At 27.0% G+C, this 14,510-nt stretch overlaps 3 protein-coding genes across 4 annotated transcripts in view; 2 read left to right on the top strand and 1 right to left on the bottom strand.

Moving 5' to 3' along the window:
• LOC113551320 (kinesin-like protein KIF19) overlaps positions 1 to 14,510 on the bottom strand; it is a 47,368-nt gene that overhangs the window by 24,124 nt on the left and 8,734 nt on the right. The gene's annotated exons all lie outside the window — the stretch shown is intronic.
• Positions 4,353 to 5,998, top strand: LOC113551322 (cuticle protein 16.5-like). The gene is made up of 2 exons (XM_026953500.1): positions 4,353 to 4,436; positions 5,391 to 5,998. Exons 1-2 carry the CDS (start codon positions 4,425 to 4,427, stop codon positions 5,766 to 5,768), a joined length of 390 nt encoding a protein of 129 aa, XP_026809301.1. The 5' UTR covers positions 4,353 to 4,424; the 3' UTR covers positions 5,769 to 5,998.
• Positions 12,433 to 13,977, top strand: LOC113551324 (vitelline membrane protein Vm26Ab-like). Its single transcript, XM_026953503.1, has 2 exons — positions 12,433 to 12,515; positions 13,400 to 13,977. Exons 1-2 carry the CDS (start codon positions 12,504 to 12,506, stop codon positions 13,763 to 13,765), a joined length of 378 nt encoding a protein of 125 aa, XP_026809304.1. The 5' UTR covers positions 12,433 to 12,503; the 3' UTR covers positions 13,766 to 13,977.

Here is a 14,510-nt window from a genome sequence, read left to right as displayed (position 1 = left end):
GAAATTTTTATCTTTTATACCTCCCCTCCCAGATACACACCCGCTAACAATTTTTAATTGCTCTAAAAGGTGATGACAGATCAGGCGCAAACGCAGGGGAGTTTTGAGTTCTTAAATCCCCTCCGAAATATCAGAAGAAAAAATAAATTACCTGACCTGCAATTTAAATACCAAGTATGATATTTATCATATTTATATAAATATTTTCAAAAATTCCCCCGAAATTTTTTTCCTGCGTTCACGCCTGTGACAGACGCAATAAATAAATTAAAACAAATGCATTCATCGCTCCGCTCGGAAGTCAGAATTTAAATTAGCCAACTATTTAATTATTATATATGTATATAATTGTACGGTTTTCTTTTTAAACTATTGTATATTTTGCAATATATTACACATAGGCAATATGTTTAATAATTGTATATTTATACTTTACATTCATTTCTAGTATATATAGATAGGTACCTAATACTTTATTATTATATATTTATACCTACCTATTATAACATAATAGAATATTTTATAAGCTATAGTTGTATCATTAAACATCGAACGGGTCATTAAAATTGTATAGGTACATAATAAAGTATTGAGACATTTTTGAAGAATATAATTGACATTTGTAAAATTTACATAACCCTGGTTGAAAATATTCTATCAAACATATAAAAGTAACAATAATACAGCTATAATATATTTATTATATATGTATATACCCCACACCACCAGCGTTTGCTCGTGGTGTTTATCCAGAGTGTCACTCAGGGGTTGGGAAAAATATAAAAAATACATAGTTATAATATTATGAATATTGCAAAAGTCATGACCTCTTCATATTATTTCAAGGTGCATTGGATAAGTGGTTTCACTTATAATTGGCAATAAAGATAATAGAAAAATTGTTTTAATTTAAAATACATCATATTTGAGCAGTTCAATTAATGTTCAAATGTTTTTCATATTGAGACATTTAATTCCTCTTTTTTCTCTTGATAGGGGAAGTTTTATCAATATAGTATGAACTATAACAATATTATACTCAGACCATACGATTTAATTTAATTCTATTTTATTGATTATTGATTTTGTTTTTTGGCAAAGTTTTCATTTTTTTATTACAAGTTATCGGGCCAAACACCTCGTTGTTGTCCAACATTGACAATAATACAATTATTCAAGTATTCCGTTGAAGTTTGATTCACCTTCCACACTCTGATGGTCACTTTCAAACGTTTAGGTAATAATAATAATATGGAACAGTGTTATTGTGTTTATCAGACGACCATCATTGAATAATAAGTGACTCGCTCACGGATTTGAATGACGTTCTAACGTTGACGTATAGTACTACACACTTATATACGTATATGGTCGTGTGGTCTGCCTACTTATGTATAATAATTTAAAAGTAAACGCAATCTTTTCTTTCTTTTGGTATTTTGGCAGTTGGTTTTATTTTTTAATTCAATTACCATTCTATATTATCATTGACACTATAATAATATAATAATAATATATGTCTATTTTATACTCCCGGGTCGTACAGTTCCAAAATTCAAAACCTTGGAACAACACGCCAGCAGATACGTAATTTTTAATAAAATACTAAAACGGTATTCCTTCTTCGTAGGTAGTAATAGTAAAACAAGTCAAACAATGAATACGTTATATAATATATTATATAGATTACACGCACGTTATGCAAATAATATATACGTATATATTATTTGCATAATGTTTATATATATAGTATTTTTTATACTTATATAACATGTTTAAAAAATGTAGTCTATATTATACTAATTAGATAAAAAACAAAAGTTGCTATATCGTAGCATGTATAGATATGATAGAACCTAACCAACTAGTTTATAATTATTATAACACCCCTCACTTAGCTAGACAGATAGTTTTAAAATATTAAAATGAAGAAGCTTTTTTTCTTTCACCTATTATCATTTTTTATCGGTAGGGCTGGGAAATTATTCTGTATTTATAGGCTTATAATATTTATAGAGCTTTATACCATAGGTAAAATATGAGTAATATATGAAATAGATTAATAATATATTACAATGAATAATGAACTCAACGCTATTTGTTGATTTAAAAATGATAAAATTAACGTAGCCGACAACTAAGTAATCGCTATGCTGTATACATAGGTATACCTATTAAGTTACAGTTTACCGTTGAGTAGGTCACTGACCATTGTAATAGATAAATTAAATTTGACTTTAAATACTTTAATTGATAATTCAATGAAAAACGATTCCGAATGGAAATATATTTTGTTTGTAATTTATTTTCTATTATAATAATACATTATGTAAGACTACATTATTGTCAAAGAAATGTATAGTAATAATATATAATAAATAAATATTTTTTTTTGAATTTTAATAATTTATGTTACAAATAATAACTTAAAAACCTGATAGTTGAACAATTGTTAAAATCCCTACTCATTTAAAGTGCCTCTAGAGCCTCGTTTAAATATTTAATATGTATTGTAATATGGCGCCACTGATCATAGGTACATGTTATATATAGATATATAATACATAATATAGAACTATATAAACTATTGGTAAACTGTTTGTCAAAAATACCCGTAGGTATAACCTAAAGTTTCATTATAACTCATCAATATATTTAAATTTTAAATAAAACTGTAAGTGACATTTATTGAAAATACAATATTTTACATTTCGAACAAAATTTTGTTCAATCAATTTCTGTAATTTTTAAAATAATAATTTTTTTAATCTTATTTTTACGAAAATTTCAATTAAAATTGAGTAAAAATTTAATACGTTAGAGCAGATTAAATATATATGTAAAAAAATCTGTGGTCAAATGTTAGAAAAAAAATATTTTATAGCTAAATTCTAAATCTATTTATAGGTACTATGGAATCTATTTTCACTATTTTATGGTATTTACAGAAAGATGTTATTATATTTTGAGTTATATAAGAACCATTTTTTGCACACATTTCAATATTGGATTCTATGGAACTAATTTTGAATTTTATATTAGTGTGTACATTAAAACATTATATTTTAGTTAAATTATTATTGCAAATCCGAAATTCACATTTTTAAATAGTTGCACTTTAAACTTTACTATTAGTGCACTAAAGTTTAAGTTTAAACTTATTAGAGTGAGTATCTACTGCACTAATCGTGTTTTTAGCTTATAAATTATCATAATATTTTGTTTAATATTTTATTTAAAAACAATACCTGGTAAAAATATTTAAAAACAAAACAATAATTATGGCCATTGTATTGCATTTATCTTTTTTATTATTTATTAAATTATATCATACACAACATGAAACATTTGGTGAACATTATCCCCAAGTTTTAAACATGCTCTATTATTTTTTTTTCTTATCTATCTTTAGCACATGTACTTATTATGTCCATGTCATGATATAGATTGTATATTTTCTTGTAAAAATAAAAAGAAAAAAATTTTAAACAATTTATAGAACCATGGAGGAATGACAAAATATAGTTTGATTTTATGTAGCTGATTATCCATTATTTGTATGTTAAATGAAAAATTACAATATATTATTATTTTATTAATAGATAATTCAGTACATTAAATAATGCAATGTTCACTGTTCAGTAAATAAATACCTATAATATATTTAGGTATATAATAATAATAATAATATTAATTTTTAGTAAATTAACAGAACACAGAATATAACATAATATAAATACGATAAAAAATTTGCAACTCCCCTATAAGCATAGGTTGTATTTGAATTTTTTAATTGAGTTGTGATTTATAAAATAAGATTTAAATTTAATTATAATCATATATTAGAAAAATCGAAATTTTGTTAATTATAACTTAAGTGCATTACATTATGAAATTTATCTATATTAACTTTAAGTATTCTACATAATATGAGTATATGGCATAGTTTAATATTACTACAGATATAGATCTTGTATAAGCTAATGTTATATTGAGTAGATATATAACACGTGTATATTATTAATTACTAAGCATAACTGGAATATTTTATTATGCGATGGCATCATATTATATTCAATATTGCAGCATATAATGTGGTAAATTGTCGAATATACATTGATATAGTTATAATTATGTATCATTAATATTTTTTTTGAATTATTTACTAAAATATCAGTGAGATGTGAATACTTGAAATGTATTGAACAATTTCATGTTTGTATTATATTGGCACTGGTGTCCGTTTTCTAATTGGATATGAGTATTGTGTGTTGCAGAATGGTAATTGATGGGTGTCAATGTCACAGCTAAATGCGGATGATATAAAAAGGATAATCTGGCCCGTGGTAAGTATCAGTCATTCGTCTGTCTTCAGTCGCTTTCGTTTAACGTAAAAAATCGAGTAACTCACGATCAAAATCACCATGCAATTCCAAGTAAGTCTAACCATATATTTTCTTTTCAACAGGTCACTTATCGAACATTTTGCGATTATAATATACATAATATTGCTACTGTTTTATTTTTCATATATTTCATGTGTCTTGTGCAAGCACGTATTCAAGATCAATTTTCGTGGGGGGATTAAAATATTTATAATACATTATTTTAATGATAAAAAATTATTCTACTTTAAAAATTTCTGGGGGGTTTAAACCTCTAAACCCCTTTGTATACGGGCTTGGTCTGGTAACAAAGTACATTTTATTATAAATCTAATAAAGCACGAATTATTGAAAATAATCTGTACATGTCAAAAACTGGAATGCATAATGCTATAATATCACAAATTCACGACACTATGAATTCCAAAAATTATCACATCTTATTAATGTCTCTAATGAACATATTATTGTAAATTGTAATGCAAAGCATAACCTATAGATATAAAGTTTTTTTTTCTATTGCATTTTTCACAATCAGTTATTTATTTATTATTATAATATTTACAATATTATATATTTAATAAGTATTCGTAAGGTGAGTATAATATGATAGAAAATATAACAGTGACGATCATGAATGATGATAAGGTGTTATAAAAATAACTCATAACTGTTTGCATTCGTCGTGAAATACGTTTAATGTGTATTTATCAATGCACAGTGGCGACTAATAGCGATCTTTATCAACTCAGCTAAAATTTTTATAATTAAAATTCGGAAATTTTCATTATTTCATATATTTCTAAAAATTAACATTTGCTTCGAAAAATCTTTGGATCAAGTTTATCATACATTAGTGCATTACGATCGGGATGTTAATATAAATACTTACTATCCCGTACCGGGTTTTAATACGAATAAACCTAATATTTAATCACCGCCAAGATTATATTGTAGTACTTTTAAATACCTAACTAAAACAAATGCAATTTATTCGTGTTTCAGGTGACATTCGCAGTGCTCGCCGCGATCATGTGCTTCGCCGCTGCCGCCCCCGCAACCGAAGAAGTCAAATCGTCGCCTTCGGCGTCTGCCCAATCTGGTGCCGTTTCAGACACCGATCGTAGCAAACGGTTCGTGGCCGTCGCTGCACCTTACGTGGCTGCTGCACCGGTCGCCGCCGCACCTTACGTAGCCGCTGCACCGGTCGCCGCCACACCTTACGTGGCCGCTCCATACGCTGCCGCCCCTTACGTTGCTTCCCCATACGCCGCCGCCCCTTACGCACTCGCTTTCCCGTACGCCGCTCCTTACGTATCGTCGTACACCACTTACCCATACGTAGCCAAGACCCTGGCTTCCCCGTACACTTACTACCCATGAACGGCCTTTCACTCGTCACTACCCACAGCTATAATCGGAAAGAAATACGACACGTCACGTGATGGAATGTGCAACCTCGTCAAGTTACTTAATCTCAATTAAATAACTTGATAAAAATCAAAATTGTTCAACTCTGATTGAAATAATGTATTCAAAAATATGAAAATTTTATGTCTTGTTGAATATATAATATATTAATATGTAAATAAAAATTAAAATTTTCTTAATGACTCATTGTATAATATTGTTGTTTCTTAAATAAATATCGTAAACATCGACTTGGGATAATAATATGCCTAACCGTTATACAAAAACATGATTATTCAAAACAAAGAAATGTGTATAATTTCAAGAATAATAAACATCAATGTTCTTGTGATTCTTATAAAATTACCCACATACTGTTATTATTATAATTAATATGAACTTAAAAATCAAAATTAGAAGAGAAAAAGTTTTTTTAAGATCATGATTAATGTTATTTTTAATTTGTGGCACATCTATGAAGCTTTTGATTTTATTATACACACGTTAATAAGTATAATATAAAAAACGTAAGAATATTTAACTATGAATCATAAAATTCAAGATAAATCGCGTATTTAAAAAATTAAAACACTATATTAATAAATATACTATATATATTATATAAATACAAGAGTACTGAGTAATACATGAGTACTAAGAGTAGGTACATGTTTATCATACGATGAGTAGTCTAATGAAAATCAACTCTTAGACGAATTCATAACACTAGAACCACGGATAACTGATATCAACTCTTAGTCCAGACAATAAATACAAAAAAGTTTTTACACAATAATATTAAACATAATTTTACATTATATTTAGGTTCACTTGCGATACGGCCTCCCGTAGCCGCTATCCGAGAGGTGTATGTCGCATCGGAGTAGTTAAATTTCAAATAAAATGATAATTATTGTAATCAGTATGTCAATGTTGATGTATAGATTAACACTATACATTTTTTGACAATCGTGGACTACATTACAGTATTGCATATTATTCACATATTACGGTATACTTGTGAACATTAGGCTGGGTTATTCACGACACCGTGTCATGTCCCGTTTGTTTATAATAATATGTAGGTATCGTTGCTATTGATATTTTGTTACCTACCAACTTACACATTAAAAGATTAGTGCATCAATGAATTTTTCTTCGTACCATTTGATTACCGAATGTTTTGTTTTATTGAAAAGAGCGCAACACTTGTGTAGTTGCGTGTCGACTGTGTCGAGCCATAAGACAAACACAAAAAACACCGCGTAATAACAATAACGTATTGTAATATTTATTTTTCGTTATCACTAGTTAAAACTAGTGAAATACAGCTTTCTTGTTTGTGCCTAGTACCAACCTATATTTTGTGTACACGACGCGTCTTCCGATTCTCGAGAATATACATATATAACCGTATAAAATATACCTAATAAAAGTGTAAGACGCATATCACCATGTCAGTATGTTACCATTATCTCCTATATTATCCACAAGGTTCTTTGTAATGATTGTTATTCATAAGCTGTACACGATAGTCCATTGAAATTTATATAACTGACGTCCTGTATCTTATTTCTAAATTCTAATTTCCAAATAAAATATCAAATATGTGTATAATATGTGTACAGAAATTACCAATATGGTGACGGTAGTACATTTTTCTGATGAACAAGGTTAGAGACTTAAAAATAAAATTTCATGGATTTATAATTAAGTATAAAAAATATGGGATCTTTTATTGCAGGGTATATTAAAAGCAGGTAAACAAGTACCGCTCTGTTGTACTAAAGGTGTCGTTGAGGTGGTCACTGTAATAGTTGTGTTAAAATTTTAACTCAAAAATAAATCGTTGTACCTGTATAGTATATACGATAAAAACGACTTATAAAGTGTTTATGTATTATTATTAAGTATATTTTATTTTATATTTATAATATTGTTAAGCGAAGTCATTTTCAAAAATCAAGTTATTTTGCTATTAATAATACGCTCATGCGGATATGACGTGATAAACTGTATTAATTTTTACCGAAAACAGAATTTATTACATTATTATATAATTTTAATATTATTATATCATTGTTATAAAAGTGTTGAGTAAGAAATAGTTTAAAATTAATTTAAATATTTTTTAAATCTTACTGTGTTGGTACATTGAGTTTAAGTATAATATGTGTAAAAGTTTCAAGGAAGTATCTAATGATACCCTATCATATTTTTGAATCACATAAAATAACTAAAATCGTTATTTTCCATTTAAGTACATAATTTATTTCGTTAAAATTTAAATTTTAAATAAACAAATATCTATAAACGAAAATTGATTTTATGTATTTTAGAATTATTGACAGAATTTAAACATCATTATCAACAGTAAAAAAAAAATTGAAAATTTTCAAATAATTATAAGTACTTAGCTAAAATTTGGTCTATATATTTAAAAAAAATTATTGAATATAGAAAATGATAAATAGCAGTAGAATGTTTCTACTTTTTATAATTATTAATATTTTTTTAATCACAAAAAAAAAAAACTAAAGCCGTTCGATAAGAAATAATTTACCCGCGTGAATATTCAGTTTCGTCAAAATCTAAATTTAAGACGTTCATAAGAAAGATTTGTGGACTTGGGCAAAGTTTTTTTATAATTTTAATATCAAAATGTGTAAGGAAACTTGTAGACAATTTTCAAAGTTTAGGTATGTATGAACATTAAAAAATGAATTTTATAATGCAAAATAATTTACAATATTAAGGACTTTGGATAATTTCGTAAAAAATAGAAATTTAAAATTGAAACGCCTATCAAAAAATATTGTGACTACTTATTACCAATACCTGATAGATACATAAAGAACTTATGAACAAAATTTTATTACATTTTCAGTCTTTATTACACAAAAACAAAATATATTAACACACATAGAACGAAAAAAAGTTGAAAATTTAAAATACCTATAAATAACGCAAAAAGAGTAAAAATATTTTGAAAATCATTTCATACTTATTAAATGATAATGATACTCAGTGAAAATTTGAACTCTTTGTATTCATTTTACAAAAACAAATCAATCTTGTCAAAAACTACAGGTTTTGTAAAAACATTTTTTTTTCATAACTATTTTTGTTTTTTCCCGGTTATTTCAATAAGAATATTTTAATTTGATTGCCTAAGTACCAACTAAATCCAATTAGATTAAGAATGATATACAATACTTATTGATTAATGGTACCTACATTGAATATCGATTTCAACCAAAGTTACGCTGTCGCCAAAAGTTATCACGAAAATGTCTGAAGACTGTTGTTGATTGTTTCTACGTTTATACATTAAACACCTCAAACTTATTACAATGTATGGTACTTTTAAATTATAAAACTATTTAGTGTTCTTTTTGAAATCAGTGAATTTTATAAAATGTCAGTAGTTAGTGTTTTATCAATAGTTAATTTGTCCAGTAGTAGAAATTTAATATCATGTAGTAATATATTAATGTATTAGTAATAAAAATAAATTAAATGTAAGTAGTGAACTGCAGTGATTATCTGATAGCATTTTACTCAAGTTATTCCGTTTCAAATAGGAAATTTAATTTGTAGTAAACTATATTATTCTAATGTGATAAAATGTAAGCTAATAAAAACATTATGTCATCTGAATACACTCGGTATAACGGCCAGAATGCCTTGCCAAGAAATTACATGATTCGGTTTTTATCTTTAGTTATTAGAAATGGAGAGTCTACTGTCAAGTTGTGTAGACTCGAACTATGTATTACAATCCAGAGTTCAACTTTAACTGTTGTATTTCTACCAATATGTATTGACAGATACTGAAAAAATAAATGTCAATGTACTTATTATTGCAGTTCATATCGAAAAAAAGAAGATATTTATTAATCACGATGGTCAACAGACATTAGGAATTCTTAGTGCATTTTTTAAGGATTGCAACGCTACAGTTTATTATTTTTATTACGGCGATGACCTTGCGCGTTACGATGCAATGCCTGAGTGTCTCATGTTCTGTTTTCACTTAAACAATCGATATATTTTTTTACTTTCTGTAATATAATAATGTATAAAATGTATTTTTTATTTATGTAACTCTAATAAATACGAGATGCTTAATTTGAAATAAGTATATACTCATTTTATTTAAACAACACATAGGTACTAATTGTTTAATTAAATAATTGTACCTAATAGATAATAATTAAAAAAATATTGTATAAAGTAAGTGTAGGTAATATATGAATCGATAAAAATTTGATTTGAAAAATTATCTGCGGCTAACAATATTTGTAGTTATGAATAGTTCATTCATCATTCACGATAGCTAATATTATTATAGTATAGCTATTACCTAATACTAGCAATGAATTATTATAATGCATAAAAAATATCAAACAATTTATTTAAATAAAATGTATTCAAACAATTTCTATCCCAAAACTATTTTCGTCTCATGATGACACATTGATGAGTTCCAAATCATTAACGATAACAAAATATGTGTGAAGTAATATGTGTTTATAATGTATATTATTCACTAATTATTTGCAAGAGTTACCGATATCACAATAATTTTTCTCAAATAATTCTTATTTTCAATTTCGTAACACTAAAATGGCAATCGTCATTATTATGTTAATTCGTTTTCTTCGTCTACGCCTTGACAAACACTCACAATGATCCTAGAGCCGTGACACACATTTAAAACATCTGAATCATAATTATTTTTTATATAGTTACTATGATGATTTACTACCCTTATTCGCTAATATTAGTAATATTTAGGTACGTTAATTTAAATATATTTATGAGAAAATTCTACAGAGTTTATGTTATAAACTAAAACCCTTGAGGTGGCCAAGATTGCCTGTGCCTCGGGTGAACATTTTAAGGAGCCCCAAAAAGTTAATCGCCCGATTTAATAATACCATATATATATATATATATATATATATATATATATATATATAAATATCTAAACAAATTATCTCTAATAAAATATTGGTTTTAGTATAATCATCGCAATGATTTTGAATTCCTTTCTGATAATTCATTATCTGTAATACCAGTTTAAATATTGAAGAAATGTACAGCTAACTTAAAATACGAATGAAAATTTTAAATAATTTGATAAAGATTAAGCAGCACCTGATTATACAGTGCTATTATGAAACACAAGGTAAAATTATGCGTAATTATCAAAATTGTTCATTAATTTTGTAAAAATCATTTTTAGAGTAAAAAGAAGGTAAGAGAACTAGTAGATGATGAAAATGATACGAATAATTAATACCTAAGAATAAAAAGTTATATACAATTATAAAATTATTTAATGTTAAAAATAATTTGAAGAGCATTTTGTTAAGTGCATTTTTTTAAAAAAAATTCTGTTATGAGCACATTAAATCGTATTATTTTAAGGTATTATGTTTTTTTTTTTTTTAGAGCAGTTAAATCCATTCCCTAGTAATGAAATATAGATTATGTATTACCTTGTCTGTTATTGTCGCATTTGAAAAACGTTTATTTAGGTAGTAAATTCAAATCAATCAAAACATATTTACGACTTACGATCAACAACATCTTAAGAAAGATAACTCAGCAATCAATTTGAAAATAAAATAACATAAATAAATAAAAAAAAGAAGTCAAGGAAGATTAAATTTTGAATCATATATATTATATTTCATATCCATGCTTAAATAACGTTTACTAATAATCATAAAATGTCTTCTCTTATTATTATTACAGTATAACAATTAAACCATTTACTAAATTTTAAGTTACTACATTACTTTAAAATTTTTAAGTAATGCATAGCAAAATATCAATACGATAATACCAAATAAGCGGAAAAAGATTAAATAGTAAATTAATAGAGAAGGATATTTTTAATTTTGCTCTGCTCATCAAATCATATCAGCGCGGCTCTATAAGATTAGTAGGGTACAGATAAATGAAACACTTTTACTACAGAAAATAGTATTGTAAATAACTAAAAACTTACTGGTTTAAAGTATACATATTATGTACTTAAAGTCTATCCATCTAGATTAACTGCCACATTTACAAATATGTTACGTGAAATTATTGTACACTTTTGTTTCCTATCGTTCATTATTATATTGATAATATACGTTTTGGCATAATTTATAATTCGTCATATAGGTAGATATACTCTTCTAAACATTACAATTTTAAATCTTCGTAGGAATTCAGCAATGTATTTTTATTTTATCATAAAATTATTATTATGAAATCAACGATTAATATCAATATCACTGTTAATATTAATGTTATATTGACGTGTTAAAATTATATTTATAATTATATTATTATGCTCTGATGTCGTTCATATAGCATAGACATAATAAATAATAACCATTCACAATAACGTGTGTATATGTTGTTCAAAAAATACTGCTGAATTATAACTAATGTATGAAATCATTATTGTGTTATCAGATCGTCCATCAGTGATTACAATTTATTGTTTTGGCATCATCATTCTTCGGCGACAGTGTCGTAATTTACAACTGTCGGTGGTGCGCAGAGAATAACAATCGGGCGTTGGATGATCAAACTGACCGTATATAAAGGACTGACAGACCAATAGTGGTCATCAGTCAATCAACGGTCGTACACGTCGTTCATCGAAAAACCCTCAAGACAGCCATAAAATACAAAATCAACATGCAATTCCAAGTACGTATATTATATATATATATATATATATATAGCTGAACATGTAATATTATCGTTATACTTTAAACTTTCGAACTGTTATGATCACCGTGGTGTGTGTGTGTGTGTGTGTGCGTAATTATTTTCTTCGTTAATAATAAATTATTATGCTGTTCTAAATGGTTTTCAAACTTTGCCCGTTATCACCTTGTTAAACTTTTTTTCTAATTAATATATTTTTAAATAGATTACGATTTTGATTAATTCATACTGTGTAAAAAAATAAAAACCAGAAATTAGAGTATATTTTTAGTTTAGTTAAATTTAAAACAAAAAATTGCTTCTGTGTTACTTCATTAATATTTGAGAAAGCCAAATCTAACAGTCTATTTTGTTATCCCTTTAAAAGCTTGATTTTTATTTACTATTCTTCATTAAATATATCATAATAAAATAGATAGTTAAGGTTATGCGGTATACGGTTGGTAGAAAAGCGTATTTTAGTAACCTAGTATGTAAAAGAGGATATGGTGGATTATCCCCTCTTTGATACTTCATATTTTTATCTATTTTTCGATTATTAGTAAATTTATAAAAATAAGTAATACTTATATTAATGTTTAACATTACCCACGTGGCCACATCCCACAATGACCACAACATTTAATATTTTGTATGCTTATAATTTTCATTTCTTTTCATCAAAACATACCTAGTATTTAACTCATGTTCATATTACTTAATATTTTCATTATAATAATCTCTCTTTGGACTAAGAAACTTTACAATAAGTACAGTGTACATAAATAAGTCCATAGAAAGTCATGATCCGAGCAACAGCTCTTATTTGTCGTTAGATTTAAGATTTTATGCGATCGTTAAAACACTACAATGTATTGTTTCAGATATCTTTCGCTTTGATCGCTATGGTCGTGTGCTTCGTCGCCGCAGCCGAAGAAGCCAAATCTGCATCCGCCAAGTCCGTAGACACCAAGTCCGCCAGTGACCGAAGCAAACGTGGTCTGTACGCTCCACTCGTCACCTCCCCCTACGCCCCAGCATACGCAGCACCGTACGCAGCGCCATACACCGCCCCCTATGCCGCCACTTACGCAGCCCCTTACGCCGCACCTTATGTTGCACCTTATGCAGCACCATACGCCGCCCCATACGTAGCATCCCCGTACGCAGTCGCTCCGTACACTTCTTCTTATGTATCTTCCTACGGAGCTTACCCGTACGGTTATGCTTCGCCATATGGTTTCTACTAATCGACAACTTCAGGATCGATTTATTATTCTTACTGTTATATACCAGGTATAAACCGCAAAACAACAACACATAAATATAATAAAATATAATTTTGTATTTGAAAAAAAAAATTGAAAAAGTAATGAACTTATATTATGTTAAGCAGTCTACTGTACCTACCTAATAGGTACTTATTTTTTTGTAGTTATATTATTATGTAAATAAATATATTTCAAAATCATATAAATCTTGTTTTGTTTATCAATTAAATTCAAATGAATTTAAATTTAAATTTTACACTTTTAATATGTTATAGCTTATCAATGATTATTGATTATCTGTTAGTTTATTACTAATCACGACACTACGTTTATTCTTAGAACATTCATAGTGTTTATAAAAATATTAAACCACAAGGCCATTAAAATTAATATTAATATTTAAATATTAAAACTATAGGTAGTGTTCTGATGAAGTCTCTAACATAACGTAAAACATTTTATTTTAGAAATATCTGTATCATTCATATTTACCATATTACTATATATAGTTATATACGGTGGTATATATACTGAAAGAAACGTGTATTCAGCTATTGAACTTTTCTCCATCCGAAGGTTCGACATTTTAATAATAAGTATGCTCGTCACCTATATTGTATAGCAACATTGAAATATATTATTTTTAACTGTCAATGTAAAATCAATGAACCATTATAATATTCGACAAACTAATTTGTGAAAAATAGGATGATGAATCAATAAG

The sequence above is a fragment of the Rhopalosiphum maidis genome, chromosome 2 (assembly GCF_003676215.2).
Source record: "Rhopalosiphum maidis isolate BTI-1 chromosome 2, ASM367621v3, whole genome shotgun sequence".
NCBI lineage: Eukaryota > Metazoa > Arthropoda > Insecta > Hemiptera > Aphididae > Rhopalosiphum > Rhopalosiphum maidis.
This window is presented reverse-complemented; position numbering and strand designations above follow the sequence as displayed.